The sequence below is a fragment of the Molothrus ater genome, chromosome 28 (genome assembly GCF_012460135.2).
Source record: "Molothrus ater isolate BHLD 08-10-18 breed brown headed cowbird chromosome 28, BPBGC_Mater_1.1, whole genome shotgun sequence".
Taxonomy (NCBI): Eukaryota; Metazoa; Chordata; class Aves; order Passeriformes; family Icteridae; genus Molothrus; species Molothrus ater.
In genome coordinates, this window is record NC_050505.2 from 661,724 (window position 1) to 682,145 (window position 20,422).

At 49.9% G+C, this 20,422-nt stretch overlaps 1 protein-coding gene across 1 annotated transcript in view; it reads right to left on the bottom strand.

The window, feature by feature from the left end:
• Positions 1–18,868, bottom strand: part of DOCK5 (dedicator of cytokinesis 5) — an 82,965-nt gene extending 64,097 nt beyond the window's left edge. Inside the window, exons 1-2 of the mRNA XM_036396555.1 lie at positions 18,796–18,868; positions 3,069–3,152 (exon numbers count right to left, since the gene is read on the bottom strand). Of these exons, the coding sequence (XP_036252448.1) occupies positions 3,069–3,152; positions 18,796–18,838 (127 nt within the window). The 5' untranslated portion in view covers positions 18,839–18,868. The remainder of the gene's footprint in view (positions 1–3,068; positions 3,153–18,795) is intronic.
• Positions 18,869–20,422: the final 1,554 nt, after the last annotated feature.

The following is a 20,422-nucleotide window of genomic DNA, read 5'->3' on the forward strand; positions in this document are numbered from 1 at the left end:
TGCCCTCAGCTGTGGGCAAGGTGAGGTGACCCAAAAATGACTCCACAGGGCATCCCCCACCCCAAAAATGACTCCACAGGGCATCCCCCACCCCAAAAATGACTCCACAGGGCCCCTCCCACCCCAAAAATGACTCCACAGGGCACTCCCCACCCCAAAAATGACTCCACAGGGCACCCCCCACCCCAAAAATGACTCCACAGGGCATCTTCCACCCCAAAAATGACTCCACAGGGCACCTTCCACCCCAAAAATGACTCCACAGGGCATCCCCCACCCCAAAAATGACTCCACAGGGCACCTCCCAACCCCAAAAATGACTCCACAGGGCACCTCCCAACCCCAAAAATGACTCCACAGGGCACCTCCCACCCCAAAAATGACTCCACAGGGCATCTTCCACCCCAAAAAATAACTACCCAGGCAATCTCCCAAAAAATGCCTTCACAGGGCTTCCTCCTCCAAGCCCCAAACAATTATTTTATAGGGCATTTCTCAACCCCCAAAAATGATTTCACAGGCTTTGCTCCAACCCCCAAAAATTGTTTCACAGGGCATCTCCAGCCCCAAAAAAATTACACCATCTTTAAGGGCATGTCCCAACCCCTTAAAAAATGACTTCATGGGGAACCTCCCAGCCCCCCAAAATGACTCCACAGGGCATCTCCAGCCCCAAAAAATGACTTCATGGGGAATTTCCCAGCCCCAAAAATGCCTTCACAGGGTTTCCTCCTCCCACCCCAAAGAATTATTCTATAGGGTATCTCCCAACCCCCAAAGATGATTTCACAGAGTTTGCTTCAACCCCCCAAAATTATTTCACAGGACATCTCCAGCCCCAAAAATGACTCCACAGGGCATCTCCAGCCCCAAAAAATGACTTCATGGGGAATCCCCCAGCCCCAAAGTGCCTTCACAGGGCTTCCTCCTCCCACCCCAAAGAATTATTTTATAGGGCATCTTCCAACTACCAGAAGTGATTTCACAGGGTTTGCTCCAACCCCCCCAAAATTATTTCACATATTTCACATATTCCCATATTTCATTATTTCACAGGGCATCTCCAGCCCCAAAAAATGACAACACAGGGCATGTCCCAACCCTCCAAAAAATGACACCACAGGGCATCTCCAGCTCCAAAAAATGACACCACAGGGCATGTCCCAACCCTCCAAAAAATGACTTCATGGGGAATCTCCCAGCCCCAAAAATGACTCCACAGGGCATCTCCAGCCTTTCCTCCCACAGAGCCCCCGCCCTGCTTCCATGGAAACTTTTCCTCAGTCAGGCTTGTGTGTCCAGATAAGAGCAGTGATTAGAGGAACAAAACCAGTTTTTATCAGCTCTAGTGGTGAGCAGGCAGCATTAGCATGAAAAGGAGCAGGAAAAGCCTCTTGTGAGAACATTTACCCTCAAAACCAGGCCCCCAGAGAGCTGGGAACACAGCTGAGAGCTGCTATCCCAAAAGCAGAGATTGAGGAAGACACAAGAAGCTCCTCCCAGGCAGGCAGAATATCAGAAAGGGGAGGGTTTGAGGTGAATTTATGGGAAATTAGAGCAGACCCACAGCAGAGTCACCATCTCTGATCTCCTCCTGTACACTCCCAACTGTCTGGCCTGGATTTCTGGCTGCTCTTGCTGGGAAAAGGCATTTTTGGTGCCCTGCAGGAATTCTGAGGTGCCTCAGCCACAGATTCCTGCTCCCCACTGGTGGCTCAGCATCTGGGAACCATCACTTTCCCCTCCACACATGAAAACATTCAAATCTTTCCCAAACTATTCACAGGCAATTTTCTCCTGACAAAGCTCCAAACTGGGAGATTTCAGGCCAAAGAAGAGGTGCCATTTATGTACTCATTCCCTGTTCCTGTCTCTGTTGAACTGATTACAAGAAATAGGGGTTAAACAATTATAAAAAAGCTCAAAATAGGGAGAAAAAAGTAAATCCCCCAAATTTTGGCAAGTGCAAGATGCCTCCTCTTCCCGAGGGAGTTCTCCTCCCCTTTCCCTGTGTCTTTTTGCAGAACCATGTCATAAATCAGTGATTTCCACAGGGTATTTCCCTTTTTCCCCTCTCCCCCACCATGATCACCCTCAGAGGGGTAAAACCACAGCAGAACCTGCCAGGACTGGGAGCTGCTCCCAGGGCTGAGGATGGGAAGGGAACAAAGGGCCAAGAACAAATGGCTAAAGGAGCAGCTCCCTGCTCTCAGCGCTGATCCTGAGCACAGGATCTTCATTCAAATCGATGCTGCTTGTTGAAAAGAATTGGATTTGTATTTTACCTTTGAGTTTTGGAGAGGGAAGCAGTGACCAGAGCATTCCTTAAAATGATTGAATGGCTCTGTTCCAGTCTTAATAATGAAATCGTTGTCAAAGAGTCAAATTTGATAGGGAGAGTCGAAACACTCAAGCATCATCTTAATCTTTAAATTAAGAATTTTGTTCACTCTGTGGTTTACATGAAGGTATTATGAAAAATGTCCCAGTGAAGGATGAGGAGAAACAGCCCAAAAAGGGCATGGAAGCTCCACAACTGGAGCATTTGAAGAACATTTAATGCCAGTTTGTGATATTACAACTCAAAACAACATGAACTATGAACTAATCAGCCCTTCCCTCTCCTTTTCTGTCATCCACTCAGATCAAGACCTAACTCAGGTAAAAGCTAGGGGTTTTTTAAATTATTGTTCTTACTTTCCAGCAGGATCAGTTCATCCCATGATGAGCACAGGTGCCTGGCCTGGCCCAAAGAGGAGCCAAAGCAAAGAGGTGAAAACAGCAGTGAACAGCCAGAATTAAATGTTTCTTTCCCTTTTAGTGCTGCCTTTGAGATACTGGGGTGAAAACTGACCTTGATAAACTCTGCCTGGAACAGCACAGAGATGAGAAACCCTCTGCATTTCTGCATTTTAACACTATTTTAAAAATTAAGAGGCTACAGCAGCCACTACACACTAAATTTGTGCTTTGGGGTGTAACAGAAGTTGAAAATACAGATCTAAAATTTGAAAAATAATCTTGATTTGTTGCTATTTTCTTTCCAAGCCCCTATGAGCTGCACCTACCTTCGTACATCTCCAGGATGTGAACAGTGTCCCCCACCTGCAGGGACAGCTCCACGTCCTGCACGGCCTCATAGTTGTAGATGGCTGAAAAATGGGGAGAAAAGAGACAAAACCATGAGGGAATCAGCTTTGGGAAGGGGCTCTCAAAAGGCAGGGCAGGGTTTGGGAAAAGGAACAAAGGGATGAAGCCACCCTGGGTATGGAATACACTGGGAAAGGACAGCAAGTATCTATTTCCAGATTTTATCACGAGGAAGCATCACTAACAGACAACAAAGGGGGGGTTTTACCTTCCAGACAGGCCTGGGACCTTCTGGGGAACTGAACATTCCCAAAAATGTTCAGCCTTGCCAAAAACCTGCCCACAGAGTCACCACCACCTCAGGCACATCACTTCTGGAATTCTCATTTTTTAGCCTTTTTCAGGAGTAACTCCAGCATCAGAAAACATCAGAAATGGGATGCTGTAAGAAACCCCACCCCATTCCAGACCAAACCACTCCTTTCCAAACCAAACCACACTTGTTTGCTGCTAAAGACTCTCCCCAGCCAAGAACCAATTTTGGCACCAAAGCTTGGGATGATTCTGTGTGAATTTAATCCCTCCCAAAGACAAAGTTAAGCTGGATGCTTATGGGATTTCCAGGGGGAATAGGATTAAGTGCTGGATTGCCTTTTCCCTGGGACTCCTGCAGCTTCACTGGGCAAAGCAGAGCCCTCCCTGGCACCAGGTGAGAAAGTTTAAATGGAATTTCCTTTCAAACCAAGGAAAAAGACATAAAATCAGTGACATTTTTTGCTGTGGTTCAAGGAAATGTCAGCAAAGTCAGAGCAGACCAAACCCAGACCACCTGATTTATTTAAAATACTGATTTAAGAATAGATGACATCCTAAATGCAGCAATGAAATCTTCCCAAACACAAAGTTCCCATATTTATGTATCCCTGAGGAAATCCATTGGTGAACAACCACATTTGTTTTAAAGAAAGAAAAAAAAAAACAAAAACACCCAAACATTTTCAGAGGAGAATTCTTGAGACTTCCCAAGGTTTGTATTTGAGGAGCTCTGGACTGGAAATGAAATAAATAAATAAAAATCAGAAAATCAGAGCTCTTCCTCCAGGAAATTCCCACGAAGTGCCTCCCATTCCCATGGGGGTGAGGGGCTCCAGCACAGCCTGGGGCTTTCACCACCAGAAATTCTCTCCCAGATCAGAGCTTTCTTCCAAATGTTGTGGTGACAAACATCCCAGCAGGAGCAGGCTGGGGATGTGCATCCCTGCAGGATCCCTGCTCCCAGGCAGGGACAGCTTCCTCTGCTGCAGGGCAGGGTTTGTTCCCTGGGGCCCCAGACACATGGACAATGCTCTGAACCCATGATTTCCACAGGATCACAGGAATTTTATTGGATTTCTGCTCCTAAGAGCTGCTTCCACACCCACCTTCCTCTCCCTCCCCACAAAGGGGCTGCAAATCAGGATTTTGAAGCTGACTGGTGAGCTGGGTGTGTGGCTCAGACACCTTAAAGATCCAGAACTGGCCCAGAAGTAAAAATTCCATTCACATTCTAATAGAAAAATCTGGATAATGTTCATAGCCAAAGCTGAATGTGAATGAGAAGTGTGGAGTAGTTTGGGTTGGGAGGGGATTTAAATCCCTACCCAGAGCCACCCCTGCCATGGCAGGGACACCTCCCACTGTCCCAGAGGCTCCAGCCTGGCCTTGGGCACTGCCAGGGATCCAGGGGCAGCCACAGCTCCCTGGGAATTCCCTCCCACCCTCCCAGGGAACAATTCCTGCCCAGTATCCCATCCAGCCCTGCCCTCTGGCAGTGGGAGCCATTCCCTGTGTCCTGTCCCTCCATCCCCTGCCCAAATCCCTCTGCAGCTCTCCTGGAGCCCCTTCAGGCCCTGCAAGGGGCTCTGAGCTCTCCTTGGACCCTTTCCCTCTCCAGGTGACCATTCCCAGCTTTCCCTGGATCCAGATGAGCATTCCCAGCTCCCCCTGGATCCAGATGAGAATTCCCAGCTCCCCCTGGATCCCTCTTGTCCCCAGGTGAGCATTCCCAGCTCTCTGGAATTTCCCCTCTCCAGGTGAACATTCCCAGCTCTCCCTGGAATTTCCCCTCTCCAGGTGAACATTCCCAGCTCTCCCTGGAATTTCCCCTCTCCAGGTGAGCATTCCCAGCTCTCTCTGGAATTTCCCCTCTCCAGGTGAGCATTCCCAGCTGTCTCTGGAATTTCCCCTCTCCAGGTGAGCATTCCCAGCTCTCCCAGCCCTGCAGAGGGGTTCCAGCCCTGGAGCACCCCCAGTTCCCCCTGGCCTGGCCTGGCCTGGCCCCTCCAGGTCCCTGTGGTGCTGCAGGGCTGCTGCACCCAGGGATTCCCACACACAATCCCCACATGCCCCGGGTTTTTCTGGGACAATCACCCATTATACAAATACCAGGCAGCATTTTTCCCATCAACTGCTGCCCAGGGAAAGGTGGGTGGACACAGGCCCAGCCTTCCTGCTGGGAACACAGAGTTAATTCAGCCCAAAGAGCGCCAGGGAGGACCCAGCCATCCCTTCCCCTTCCTGAAGATCACAGCAGCCACAAGACAGAACCAACCCCTGCACTCCCCTTCCCTTCCCCTTGCTTGCTCCACCAGGCAGGTTTCACATCCCAACACGCAGCATTTACAACCTGGAGGAGCTCCCACATCAAAACAACCAACAAAAAAAGTCAATTTTATCTTTCCTTGCCCCGCCAGACTGAACTAAGCCAGAACAGAGGGTCACTGTCTGAAACCTCCTCCCTCATGCTTATGTACAAGATTATAAAAGACAAATTGCTGGCATATTTTCCCTGGGAATTTTGCTGGTTGCAAGTGATGTTTCCTGCTGCTGGAGTCAGAGCTGTCCCCAGCCATCCCATCTGCAGGGATTTGTGCTGGGAGCCCCCTCTGTGACCTCTCACTGACTTGAAAGGAAAAGGAAGCTTCACATCACAAACATGGGCATGGCGTGGAAAAATAAAACCCCTTCACTTAAATCCTGACAGAGCAGCAAGAAAGGAAGAAGGAAAAATAATACAGAGACTTCTGTATTCCAATTTGCAGCAATATCTGAAGTTAAGTCTTTTTGCTCCGAGCTAAACTTCAGCTGTGATTTTGTCCTTTGAAGTTCACTTCAGAGTGTTGATCCTGCTCCTTTCATCATCCCAGATGAAAAGCAGCACTGAAATTGAGGAAATTTAATCCAAATAAGGAGGCAGAGGTGGAAAACATGAGCCTGGGTTTGTTTAATGATCATTTCTTCGAGCACGACTGGAGGCAACGTCTCGTGTTTGGTTTATGTTTCAGTTTGGTTAAAAGGTGAAGAATGTGTTTTCCAAGGGCACCCAGCCCATGGAATCCATCAGCATTGGAAAGGGCAGCAGATAATTCTGTGAACAGTTGATTTTACGGCACAGCCAGGGCCAGAATTGAAGATGAGCAGCAATTTTCATGCTCCAGGGCAGAGGGTGATTCCTCAGCGGGGCTGGAGGAGGAGCCCCGAGGGCATTGCACAACCTGGGGCTGCTCTGCCCCAAAGTCACCCCAAAACAGGGACTGCAGGAGTGGCACAGGAAACCTGGCAGAGCCTGGGCTCCCCAGGGCTCAGGAGGGCGGCTCAGGGAGCAGCTGTGGCCCTGTCACTGCCCTGGCCACAGGGCAGCCCCAGCACACACCCCCGAGCCAGGGCCACCCAGCAGCACTCACAGGACAGGGCCCCAGCACCAGGCACAAAAAACAACAAGTACAATAACAAGAGTCCAATTCTACTGCAAGCAAAAACCCCAAAACACACTTTAAACCCCACCAGGCTCCTCTTGGTGCAAGAGCCCAGGGAGAAGCCTCAGTTTGCAAGAGGTCTGTGAGCAGCTCATGGAACCTGAGCTGGGGCTCAGGGGAACCAGGACAGATGTGGCATTTTCAGAGGGAATGGTTTCAAAGTGACAGAGAGGAGGTTAGATGGGATATTGGGAAGGAATTCCTCCCTGGAATTGCCAGGGAGCTGTGGCTGCCCCCGGATCCCTGGCAGTGCCCAAGGCCAGGCTGGAGCACCCGGGACAGGGGAAGGCGTCCCTGCCATGGCAGGAGTGGGGTGGGATGAGCTGTTAAGTCTCTTCCAACCCAACCATTCCATGATTCCATGTTTCTGTTAATTCCTAGACCCATTTTTCCCACAGATTAATTCCTTTTCAAGACTGCCCTAAAGGCCAAGCTGGGCTGAAATGCCTCAAAATGCAAAGAGAAGGAAGCAGCAACTGTCACACACCATTTCTGTGTAACTCAAATCAGAAGGAAATGGAATCTTTCCCTCCATGAGAGCACTTGAAATGTGAATTATTGGCCTGGAAAACAGAGCCCCTGCAAGATCCATTATCTGTGAGTTGGCTCTGAACCCCCCTGCCCCACCCAGCACAAAGACACAACAACCCTGTCCAAATGCCACATCCTGCCCCCCCATCTGCCAGCAGAGGCTGGGGCAGCTCCCCAGAACAAAGGATCCCATTCAGGGCCCTGCAGGAACCCAGCCCCAGCTCATTCCATCCCTCAGCCCCACAGCCAAAGCCCACAGCCAGAACCAGAGTGATTTGAGCTCTGCTGCAGCACCCAGGAATGGCCTTTCTGCAGGACAGCCCTGCTTGGAGGAGCCTGGGATGGTCCCCAGTGCCAAGATTCAGCCAAAAACACAGTGGCTTTATTGAAAAAACAAGGAACTACCCAGGAATTCATTCTTCAGAAGAACAAAGTCTTTTTTATGTATGGAGCAAAAACATTCTGGTAACTTCCCAGGAATTTCTGTCTGACAAACTGAGAATGGCATAATTAAGATTTAGATGTCAGGCTACTTCTTCTGCTTAAAAAGAAAAAAGTAATTCATGGTTCAACACTGGGAAATATGGACATTTAGTCACTGTTACAGAAAAATTCCCACTCCTGGATGGATGGTGGTTGCTGCCATTCAGATCGATTCCAAAAGTTCTGAGTGAGTGCTGAGCATCTGGGGTGTCAGTAACTCAGATTTAATGGGATTATGCAGCTGAAAATGCTTTCATTAACAGCCACCCTCAGACAGCAGAGTCCAGCCTGTGAGGAGCTGTAGGTAGACTCTCCCTGCCCAGGGAATGAGAGGCTCTTTAAGGTCCTTTCCAGCCCCAAACTCCCTGGAATTCTGGGGGTTTATGACTTCAGCACCTTGTGCACTCCCTGGTCCAGGCTGACCTCACCCAATGAATGCTCTCCACATTTCCAAACTGGGTTATCTCAAAAATGAGCATGAAATCATCTGAGCAATGACATCAGCTGCCTCTGCAGGAGGATGGGACATGCCCTTTGTAATCTGGATGCTGTAACTGTGGGGTTTTACATTCACCCCCTCTTTGGGAACCAGGAGAAAAGCAGGAAGAGCCACTGCCCTCCAGAGGCTTCCAACACTTCCAACCTCAGACTGTTCCAGGAGCCAAAGCCAACTGAGCGTGTGCCCTGCTCACCTGCCCAGGACAAGGACTTGATGCACACTTGATCAAAGCCTGAAGGACTTCCCTGATTTCTCTGAATAATGGATTATTTTGGAGTGGGACAGGCGAACAATCAGAGGTTTTACAGACTGTCCTGCCCAAAGAGCCCAAATGGAGGCCATTCCCAGATCTGGGAGCAGGGAAGGCTTTCAGCCATGCCCTCAGCATCTCTGGGCTAATCCTGTCTCACTCCCCGTCCGGGGCTGGATCAGATCCTGGGCTCGATGGTTTAATCTCCTAAAGCCTGGCTTGCTTTAGGAAAAACAACCTCACAGCCCAGCCCATGGGAATGAGGAGGCTTTCCCAAGGTTACACAAGGCTCCCATGGGATGATCCCATGGCCTCTTATGGCTTTAAACACCCCAAACCCACAGGCAGCTCCACAACAGTGCTCTGGAGCAGGGACAAATGAGTCCCTGGATTTTAATTAGAGCTTCTCAGATCCAAATCAGGCAAACTGAGATCACTCAGAACTGCTGAAGCACAAGATATCCTGATTGTAAGGAAAAAAAGAGATAATATCTGTATTTTCATGTCTGCAGAATCCCCATTCGTCACCTTCCCCTCAAATATTTGTCACAAAGTGTTTACACCACGGTATCTGTGTAAAAATAAGGAATGTTCAGTTCTCAGAGTGCATCTGAGCTGCACACAGGACACAGATACACCTTCAACACCCAGACTTGGGCCCAGCACAAACTGTTTTGTCTCTGAGAGTGCTTGGGGTGGAAGGAGCCAAACTTCAGCTGCTCCTGTGCTCTGACCCTCACAGACACTCTGGTTTATTTTCCACCCAGTGAATACCCACACACAAACCTTTTGCTGTGTCATTTTCTTCACTGGCCTCTCCATTTCCTTTATTATTTTCACTCTGAAGGGCCCTTGGGGGTTTTAAGCTCAGATAAGGAATTAATCTACATGAGCTGTCTCAGCTTCTGTCTGGAGTGAGTGCTGTGAGCCAGAGGAGAAATAAATCAGTGCTGCCAGTGGAGGAGCCAGGCTGCTCCTGAATTTACAGCACCCAACCAGATCTAGGCCGTGATTTCAGAAAAAAGAAACCAACCAAAACACCCAGACCTGCAATTCCAGTCCCCTTGGAACACCAGGAAATGTTCCCTTTGCAGAGACACAGCTGGAAAAACAGCCTGGCCTCTCTTCACACCTCTGCACATTTTAGCAGGTTTGAGGCATCTCTTTATGGTGCTCTTCAAGGTTTGGCCAGGAAAGGTTGGGCCAGATGATCCTTGAGGTCTCCTCCAATCTGATCCTCCCTGATCCTGTGATTCCCCCAGGCTGTGGTTTGGGAATGCCCCAGCTTTTGCTCCCAGTGCATCCCAGTGAGAGCAGCACATGAAAAGGGCAGATAAATAATGAAGCTTAGCCTGAGCACCAAACAGTTTTGAAGGCTGCAGTGTTCCAGGTCTGGTGATCCCTGCCAGGGTTAAAGGTGTTACTGTCCTCCAAGCCCTGCAGCTTTGTTCTGCCTCTTTGGGATCCCAGCACCAACACCCAGACTGAAGGATCAGTATGGTCCCAAAAATACATTAAAACATTTAAAATAATCACCCCGACGCATGAAATTGCTCCAACATGACCACAGCACAAAGGGTTTTGCCACTGGTTTTGGTTTACGAGGGGCAGAGCCTGGTTTGTGTCCAGCCCAGCCTGCTGGCCTCACTGCAACTCAACACACCTCAGCTGTGATGGTTTTCCTTTGTTCCTTTGGACAAAGAGACCTGGGAGAACACACAGCCATTCTTGGGGCTGTGCCCTCCACAAGAAGGAGTTCATACCCCACAGTACTGTGGCACTAATTCTGATTTAACAACTGCACAGCCCTACCAGGGCTCTGAAATCCAACTCCACAAAAGCAACCTCTGATTTAATTCTCATTTTTACAGCCTGTGAAGATGCAGTGTTTGTTTACAACACCCACACAACTGCAACTGGATTTCACCAAGTCTGTCTGTAATTACCTTTTCTCCTCTGAGCTAAAAGTGCAATTTGTGCTTGGGTACTTTAAGTACAACACAGTAACTTTCCCAATAATAGTTTCAGGCAGATTTGTAAAAGCAAGACCCCAGCACTCCATAAATTGGACTGCTCAGCTCGTTTCCAACTTGAAAGCGTGTGGCACTTACAAAAGAATTAATTGAATTTGCCACTGGCTTGAAATGACTGTCCCAGTTCTCACTGGGCAAAACATCAAAGCAGGAGGAGGAAAACTTGGAAATGCCCCTGCCCGGAGCTGTGAGTGCTCCCAGGCTGAGCTCTGCTGTTTGCACACTGCAGGGGCAGGGATGAGGGGGTTAAGGAGGGAAACATCTGGGCACAGGGTCCAGCTGTGCCCGGGGGCTGAACTGCACCAGAAAGGAACCCTGAGCTCAAACTTCAACACAACCAACAGCAAATCCAGGCTAAAGCTGAGGAACCCCCCCTTGTCAGCTGCAAACAAAACCCACCTCAGTAACAGCTGGGAATTTGTAACAAGGGCTCCAACACCCTCCCTGCCCAGCCAGGGCTCAGGAGGAGGCAGAGCAGCTCTCCCAGTCTGGGAAAAGAACTCACAGCATGAAGACTCAGCCCATTTGGAGAAATTGGGGATTGGGTGCTGAGGAAGATTTTAGCTCCACTGGGAAAGCCCTTTATGTTTCAGAAACCCCAGAGCTCTCTGAGCTGGCAGGGGTAACACAAGGAGAATCCTGACATGCAGAACAATGGGATTGCAATTCTGCTCAGCCAAGGTGGACTTTGGGGCAGACTGACCTTCCCTGAATGGCCTGGGGCTCACGGATCCCATTCTGCAGAACAGAGCCCATCAGGGAACTGGCACTGCACAGACTGGGTCACAGCTCCTCATTTCCACAGAAATGGGAATTCCAAGGCATTTTTCTCTTGCCACCTATCCCAGGTAACAAGAAATGGGGGAACAAGATTAAAATGAGGAGCAGGAAATTCTGGCAGGGAATGGTGGTGGTGGGGGAGGTGTCTTACACTGGAAGCAAAAAGCCAAACAAGAATATTGATCCCTTTGCTGCCAGGAAGAATGAAGAACAAACTGCTCCAAAATTTGCAGTAAGTTTTAATTAAACTGCCTGAGATGCCAGGAGACGAAGAATTAAGCACTGAAGCCTTCCCTACTTTATTCCTTTACATCAAACTCTCAGCAGCTTGAAGCCCCCATGGCATTGTCAGAGCAGGAGAATGGAACTGCTGGAAGAATCAGGTGAAATAAAAAATAAAAAATTAAAAAAAAAAAAAAAACAACGCACTTTTCCAGAACTAACTGGCCACTACCTGCCCCTGACATTCTAAGCCACTCTCAGAACCTTGGAGCTGAAGCCATAAATGGCTTTATTGCCATGGAGGATCAAAGTTCCAGACTTCCCAAGAGCAGGAATCATTATCTCCACTGCACCTTAATGAACTTTTGGCTCAGACACAGCACCCTCCAGGATGAGGGGCGCTTGGATTGCACCACCACCTCCCAAAATTCAGTGTCAGTGAGCACAGAATGCTCCCACAGCACTGCTGGCTTTGGCTGTGTTGTGTGACAATGAGCCAGAGAATGAATCCTGTAAATGGCGCTTCCCCCTCTAGCCCAGGGAGATCTCCCTGGGAAGAACAGCCTGTACTGCACCAAAAAGACATTTTTTTATCATTTTAGCAACTGCTCCAACTAAAGCCCTGCAACATCATCACTTTATGAAGGCAACCACAGACTGCCAGCCCAAAAAGCTGTTCAGTAACTTGTATTTATGGGCTGGTTTTATTAGCACAGGTTTGCTGGCAAATGCACCCAAGTCCATGGCAGGATTTCAGGCATCAGCAGTTAAATGCACTGGACCTGAAACATCCCCTCAGCTCCAGCAGCAAGGGGGAAATGTGTTTATGGCTGTGGGCTGACGTGGTTCTAAGCTTGGTCATGGCTGTGTCTTTAATGTCCTGGCAGAAATAGGAGCTTTTTTCTTTAAAAGCAATAGTTGAGAGAAAGGTCCTACCAGTCAAGTAAATGCAATTTGAAGAGCAATAAATGTACATTTCCAACTGAAGTTTGCAGGTAGAAGGGGTGTGCATTTTTCAAAGCTGAACAATAAGGATTATCACACATGATTATAAAGAATATTATACATTATGCACTGTCACTGTTTCTTGACCAATATATTTATGTTTTTCTCAGTTCAGGAGTGTTTACTTTGCTTTTCCTCTCCTGTAACTCCCATTTGCAGTTGTGCTGGCAAATACAGTCCCGATGCCAGAGGAAGAACCACCAGAACAATCAAGAACTGGTGTGAAATTCAGCACTGGTCCCACACCCAGCTCTGGGGGAAGTTGGTTCCTATGATCTCTTGCCACCTCAGAACAATTCACCCCCATCTAATCAGCAGGACAGAGCTCAGCCCAAGCTCCAGAAGCACCCAGCAGCTCCGGATACCTCTTTAGAGCCTCCACAAAGGGTTTTAATTTTTAAAGAGATGAACTGTGGGACAGTTCCTGAAGGTGATGTCAGTCACAAACTCAACACAAGTCACAAAACACTTGGGGAAATATTTCTTTTCAAAGTAGGAGTAAGATAAGGAACATTGACAAGTCTTGTTCATGGCAATGAGAAGCCTTTGAAGTCCACAGGATTAATTTCACAGGGAATGACTTCAGCAATAGAGGGGAAATCACCAAAAATAAGAGAAGACAGACCCTGGCTAATATGGATTCTAAAAAAAATAGAAAGGACTATGGAAGCAAGAAGCAGTTCCGCCAAATTTCCCATCAAATCAACTGCAGACACAGCAATAAAAGCTGGAAACTAGGTCAGAAATGAAGTGTCATCTGCTGGGAAGATTCAATTCTTTGCTCTTAACAATGCCAAGGGTTTGCTTTTCCCATTGGGAATTTTGTTGGCATTGCCATCAGCCAATTTTTAGCCATAAATGATAATAAAGCAGGAGAAATGAGCAGAGTGTTTGCAGGCATAGGAAGGAAGGTGGGTGCTGTGCAGCAGGAATGGGGGGATTGGCTTTTCCATCCTCTGGAGCCCCTGCAAGGAACCAGAGGCACAACAGGGGATGTGAGCTCCAAGCCAGAACAGGAATGGTGGGGGAAAAGCAAGGAGCAAGTTGAGACAAATATGGATTTTGCCCTAACCTGACACAATGCACAACTCCCAGCACTGAGAAGGGCTTTGATCCCAGACTGATGAGGAGAGAGCTCTGCAGGTGCCTGGAACGGGACAGGGGGCCAGGAGCTGATGGCCCAGCACCCCAGGTGATGCCTCAAGTTTTAGCATTTCTATTTTGCAGATCCTGTGCTGCCTCAGTGCATCACTCTGAACTCCAGAGAGTGTCAGTTCCTGGCTTCACATTCTGGGCACACAAACAATCCCTCCAGGCCTGAGATCCAGGGACACTCTGCTGCCTCAGGCCCCAAAAAGCATCAAGAAAAGTGAATTGGGGGGTGCAAACTGGGGGGAAATGACTTCATTAGCTGGAGCTGTAATTGGACAATTAAGCCCTGATATGTAAATGAACCAAACTCATACCTGTCTGAAAAACTCGTGACCCCTGTGCATCCTGGAGGCTGCTGCTGACTGCCCAAGGTGTAGCTACTGGAGGCCTTTAATATTATTTATTATTAATAAATATTTATTAATTTGTTATTAATGCACTTTAATTATTATATTATTAATAAATATCTATTAATTTGTTGTTATTTCTCTTTACTTATTATATTATTAATAATTATTTATTAATTTGTTATTATTTATCTTTAATTATTCTATTATTAATAATTATTTATTAATTTCTATTATTTATCTTTAATTATTCTATTATTAATAATTATTTATTAATTTGTTATTATTTATCTTTAATTATTATATTAATAATAATTTTTTATTATTAATAAATGCCCACTTTATTATCTAACTCTGCCTAGCCCCTGTTCTAGGCAGCCACTCCAAGGCATCACAGGAGTCACCACAAACCAAACCACAGTGAGCAGAGCTGGTCCTGCTCCATCAGCCACCCAGGGCTGCCAGGCCCTGCTTGGTGTTTGGGAGCTGCTGCCATTCCTGAGCCATGACTGGAACCAACCACCAGTGGGATGGGACAAAGGAAAGACTTCAACGATTCTCCTCAAATAAAGCAGCCCAAGCTCTGCTCCTGCCAGCCAGGACAGGTGCCAGGGGTGGGAGAGGCCACCAAAACCTGGCAGGGTGATTCCAGGATCATCTCCCAGCTCCCTCCCCAGTCCCACCACACAAACTCTGTGGAACAGCCACACTGCCCCAAAAATGAGGGTCAAGGAATCATGGAATGTCCTGGGCTGGAAGGGACCCACTGGGATCACTGATCCAACCCAGGCCCTGCACACACCCCAAAATCCCACCCTGGGCACCCCTGGAGCAGTGTCCAAACCCTCCTGGAGCTCTGGCAGCCTCGGGGCTGTGCCCATTCCCTGGGGAGCCTGGGCAGTGCCAGCACCCTCTGGGGGAGGAGCCTTTCCCAAAATCCAGCCTAAAACCCCCTGGCCCAGCTCCAGCTGCTCCCTCAGGACAGTGGAATCCCCCCAGCCCTCCCAGTGCATCCAGGTGCAAGGCACCCCCTCACCAAAATGCAAATTACTCTGGTTTTCACATCTCAGGGCTCTTCCAAGCAAACCTGAGTTAATAATTCCTGATTCTGGAAGCTCAGATTTGTGTATTCATTGAACAATTGGTGCATTTGCAGCTCAGGCTGCACAAGGATGAATAAACACTTCACATCCTGTTGGTTCATAGTCAGAGGGGCCACAAGAACCTGGTGTGCCCGATCCATCATCACTGCAGCCACGGGAAAGCACCTGGCCCAAAGGCAGCACTGCCACCCTGCACTGCTCTGCAGCTGGGGCAGCTCCAGCAGAAAGGGTCAGGAAAAGGGACCTGGCTGCTTGTTTATAATGGGTTTATTACAGACTAATTTAGGATTCCACAGACTCCAGGTTCTCTCACTCCATTAAGGCTTCGGGCCACAAAGTGAGGCACAGCTGATGAGCAATGACAGCATTGCTTTTATAACCCAACCCAGGTGTAGCACTGGAGGTAAAGTGCAAATCCAGGTTACTGCCAGCAGAAAAAGAAAGTAATTACATTATTGACTCCTTATGCTCTAAGTTAATAATTTTAAAACAAATAGATAAGAAAAGTTAAAAGTCTTAGGAATTCACTAAGGTGTTCCTTCCCTCAGAGCAGAGTTCTTTGACTGCAAGGAGACTTTGTGAAAGGATTTCTGCAAATAACGACTCCTTTTGGAGAGAAACACTGACCAGAAGAGGTTCTTTTGTTCAGTGTGGCCCAAGAACTGATCAGCTTCCCATGAGATGCTCTTTCAATCTGCCATCAGAGGTGAAGCCTGTGGCAAGGAGGCTGTGTCAGAGCCAGGGAGGAGACGCTGCCTGTGAGCTGCTCCGTGGTGTTTCTGTCCCTCCCCAAACCCCATCTGTCACTTGCTTGGGAATTCACTGCCAGGGAGAAGCTGCAAGAGCTGCAAGCTGCTTGTCTCTCACCTTTGCTTCCCTAAAAACTGCAATTCCCAGTTTTGCCCTCCCTGCTGCTGCCACTCCCAACTCAGTCCTCTGCCATCTGTGGGGAAGGGAGCCCCCCCCAGCTTCAACCAGCTCAGGGCAGAATAAAACCAGCAAATCCACTGGAACTCACCATGCATGGATCTGTAAAATCAAACCCAGGACAGAAACCCTTCTGAAGGGCAGAAATCAGACAAGTGACACTGAATCACACAGCTGACTTCCTGGAATTCCCCACTACACTGCCATGGCTTCCAGGGTCACGTTTTAAATAAATCCAAGTAGTTCTGTAGAAGTTTCCAAAGCAGAGACCACCAGCAGCTACAATCTGGGTGTTCTTTTGTAGGATCCCAGACTATTTAGGGGTGGAGGGGACCTCTGGAGTTCATCCAGCCCGAGCCCCTGCCCAGGCAGGGCCAGCTGGAGCAGAGGACACAGGAATCATCCAGGTGGCTTTGGGATGTCACCAGAGAGGGACATTCCAGGCCCTCCCTGGAGCCGTTCCACAGAACACGGAAAAAGTTCTTCCTCAGGGTGAGGTGGAACTTGTGTTTTATTTTATAGCCATGACTGGGAAGGCTCTGGCACCATCCTGGCATCCTTTGGAGGTGTTTATATGAATTGGTGAGATCCCCCCTCAGTCTTTTCTTTCCTTTCTGAATAAAAGCTGTTGTTACACTTCATGCCTGGCTGGGATGTGTCACCACCCCACACAACCCAGGGCATTCCCCTCCTTGCAGCCACTCCAGCACTGGTACAGTCCCAGCCCAAAAGCCCAAATCTCCCTCTCAAACCCCATCAACCCTCCCAGGTAACCCCAAACCACGAGAGCTGGGCCCTTGAGCACAGCACAGGACACACAGATAAGAAACTCACCAAGTGTCTGCAAACACCAAATTGACAAAATTACAGTGCAATGAGTCAAACATGGCCTGACAAAACCTCAATAATTCTGGCACTGCCTGTGGATCAACCTTATCAGTCCTGGCTGCAAATGAAACCCCAGAGCTGCAGCAGGACAGCCCCCATGGCACTTGGCAAAGAAAACACCTTTTTCACCCAGCTGATCACCCAGGAGTCACAGGGTACATCCCAGCACACACTTTTGGGTGGAAACATGCAGGAAGACGCATTTTTTCCCTCCACCCTGGTTACTCTCAGGCCAGTGCCTTTCTGGGAGAGGAGCTGTCACAAGGAGCAGCTGGCTGAGGCCAGCACGGAAAACTCACCCCGGAAGGTAATAAATAAAAGGGAAGTCAGAGGAGTGCCTCTGATTCATCTGCTGCCCAAGGCCATTCAGAGCTGGGGAACAGCTCAAAGGTGTGCTCAGAAAACACCAGCAGAGCCAATCACCCCGGCAGGATATGGGTTATCTGATCATCCACCAAAGTTTGGAAATTACAGATGCCCACAGCAATCTCAGCAGGCCATGTGCACACTTCATGGATAAACAGCAAGAAACAAAGTTCAGGGTGTCAGCACTCCACACCCTGCCAGTTACCTGGAGAAACCAGATAAGGCTGTAAAATGTCTCTGCAGCTCCTGCGAGGAGCTGAGCTGCCTCCTGCACAGCCACGCTCAAGTGGAGGGGTCACCCAGCTCAACTTGCTGTGAAAATCATGCAGGGTGAGGTTTTTCACCTTCAAGCTCACAGGCTGAGCACCCTCAGGGGAGTGGGGTGATGAACACTTTGCAAGCACGAAATTAGTAATTTTTTCCCACATTGAGAAGTCCAGTACTGAGCACCAGTGGCACAGAAGACCAGTCTTACTAACACAAATTATCAAAAGCTCGCTGTGTCATAAGTGGCTTCCTGCCAACTGTTCCCTGCCCAATTCTCACCACCGACCTCAAAACTGTGGGTTTAAAACTCTCAAGCAAAGCAGAATTTTATCAGCAACACCACAGAGCTCTGTTCCTGTTAGACACAAGTGAGCCAGCACTCAGAAAAATCCTTTTAAACAGGGGACAGAGCAGGAGGTACAAGGTGTCAGTCACAGAATCATGGAATGGTTTGGGTTGGAACGTCCTTAAAGCTCCTCCAGTTTCACTTCTGCCATGGGCAGGGGCACCTTCCACTACCCCAGGTTGCCCAAGCCCCGTCCAGCCTGGCTTGGCTCACTTCCAGTCAGGCTTTCCCCATCGATGCCTCACCCTAAATCAAGATTTCCAGCCGCTGGCACAGACATCACCCAGAGCCCTCAATCTGCCCATGACACCCTCTTCATCCTTTTCCAGCCACATCTCCTTCCAGGCACACCAGCTGGCAAATTTTTTCTGCTGTGCTAGAGCTTTTTTCAGTGTAAAACGTGCTGGAGGAGGCAAAATGATAAAAATCAGCCCTGAACTTTGAGGGATTCCTGGAAGCCAGCGCTGGACACACACCCCGAGGGATTCAGGGAGCGGTCACTGCCCGACCGGGACAGGGAGAGGAGCCCGAGAGGGATGGGAGCGAAAGGAAAGGAGAGAGAGAAGGAAAAGGAGGGGAAGGGACGGGATGGAAGAGAAGGGATGGGACGGAGTGGGAGGGAAGGCACGGAACAGAGGGAAGGCACGGAACGGGGGGAATGGGATGGGAAGGGGCGCACAGGTCCGGGGCATCCCGGCGGGCACTCACTCACCGACCCCGTACTTCTCGCGCTTGGTGGGGATCCAGCGGGCCATGCCGGCGGCTCCGGAGCTCCCGGAGGGTTCGGGGGGAACCGGGGGGTTCGGGGCTGCCTCAGCGCCGCGCCTCGCCCGCCGCAGCCCCGCGCTGGAGCCCCGGGCCGGGCGCCCCGGGCTGCTGAGCCATGCCCCGCTCCTGGCCCCGCTCCTGCCTCCCAAAGCCGATCCCAAACACGCTCCACAAACTCCCCGGCACACGCCCAACTTCGCAGCCTCCTCAGCGCGCCGAGAGACGAGAGGGCGGGGAGAGCGCGGCGGGACGAGGAGGAGGAGGAGGAGGAAGAAGAGAAGGAGGCGGCTCTCCCCGCCCCCGGCATCACCTGCCCCGCACGGCCCCGCCCCGGCACCGGGACACGGCCGGAGCCGCGAGCGGCCCCGCTCGGGACTGGGGCGGGTTTGGGTTCGGTATCGCTGCCTCGAGGCTGGAGTGGGAGCGAGCAGAAATGGCCCCGCTGGCGCTGGAAATGAGGGGATTGCTGTCAGCCAGAGCCTGGGGGTCAGGGAGAGCCTGGGGGTCAGGGAAAGGTTGGACGTGAGGGAAAGGTTGGACGTGAGGGAAAGGTTGGGATCAGGAGACATTGGGGATCAGGGAAAGGCTGGATTTTGGGAAAGGCTCTTCCCCCAGAGGGTGCTGGCACTGCCCAGGCCTCCCCAGGGAATGGGCACGGCCCCGAGGCTGCCAGAGCTCCAGGAGAGTTTGGACACTGCTCCAGGGGTGCCCAGGGTGGGATTTTGGGGTGTGTGCAGGGCCTGGGTTGGATCAGTGATCCCAGTGGGTCCCTTCCAGCTCAGGATATTCTGGGGTTCTACAGAATCACGGCATGGTTTGGGTGGGAAGGGACCTTCGTGCCCATCTTGTCCCACCCCCTTCCACAAGCCCAGGCTGCTCCAAGGCTGCTGTGCTGTTCAAAGTAACTCATTAATAGCTAAGAAAACAACGAGGTTACTGGAAAAGCACTCCAGGCATCTGGGAAATGTCACAGGGCCACACTTGACAGGAGACTCGATGTTCTAGAGATTGACTCGGCGCTCGGTGACGCAAAGCCCCACTCCAGGGCCAGGAGCTGCCACTCCAGGAAGGGCTTGGAGGTGAAGCACCTCGAGCTGGGGACACGGGGACCAGCTGAGCACGGCTGGGTCCTGCAGGGCCAGAGCAGGGCTGGCTGCATCCTGCAGGTGTGTGGACTGGGCTGGCAAAGGTCCCGGCGCAGGGGTGCTCAGTAACACCTAGAGAGGTGTTAAATCACATTGTTCACCCAGCCTTAGGGCCAAACTGAGGAGATCCAGGTTGTTCCCATCTCTCCAGGGCTGTAGTAACTGGATGGGGTCTGTATTAGTGCCTGTGGGGCTGGAGGGGACTTTAATCTTATCTCTCTTCCAGCCCCCTGCCATGGACAGGACACCTCTGTCTCTCGTGAAAAAGAGCAGTGATTATTCAGAGTATTTTAACACCTGACCACTTCTTTAACTTCATTAAAGCACGAAGATCTGGAGAGTTCAATCATTTTTGATTATTTTACGCTGCAAGTGAGAGGCAGCAGGCAGAGTTCTTGCTCAGCTCTCAGGGTGCCCTGGGCAGAT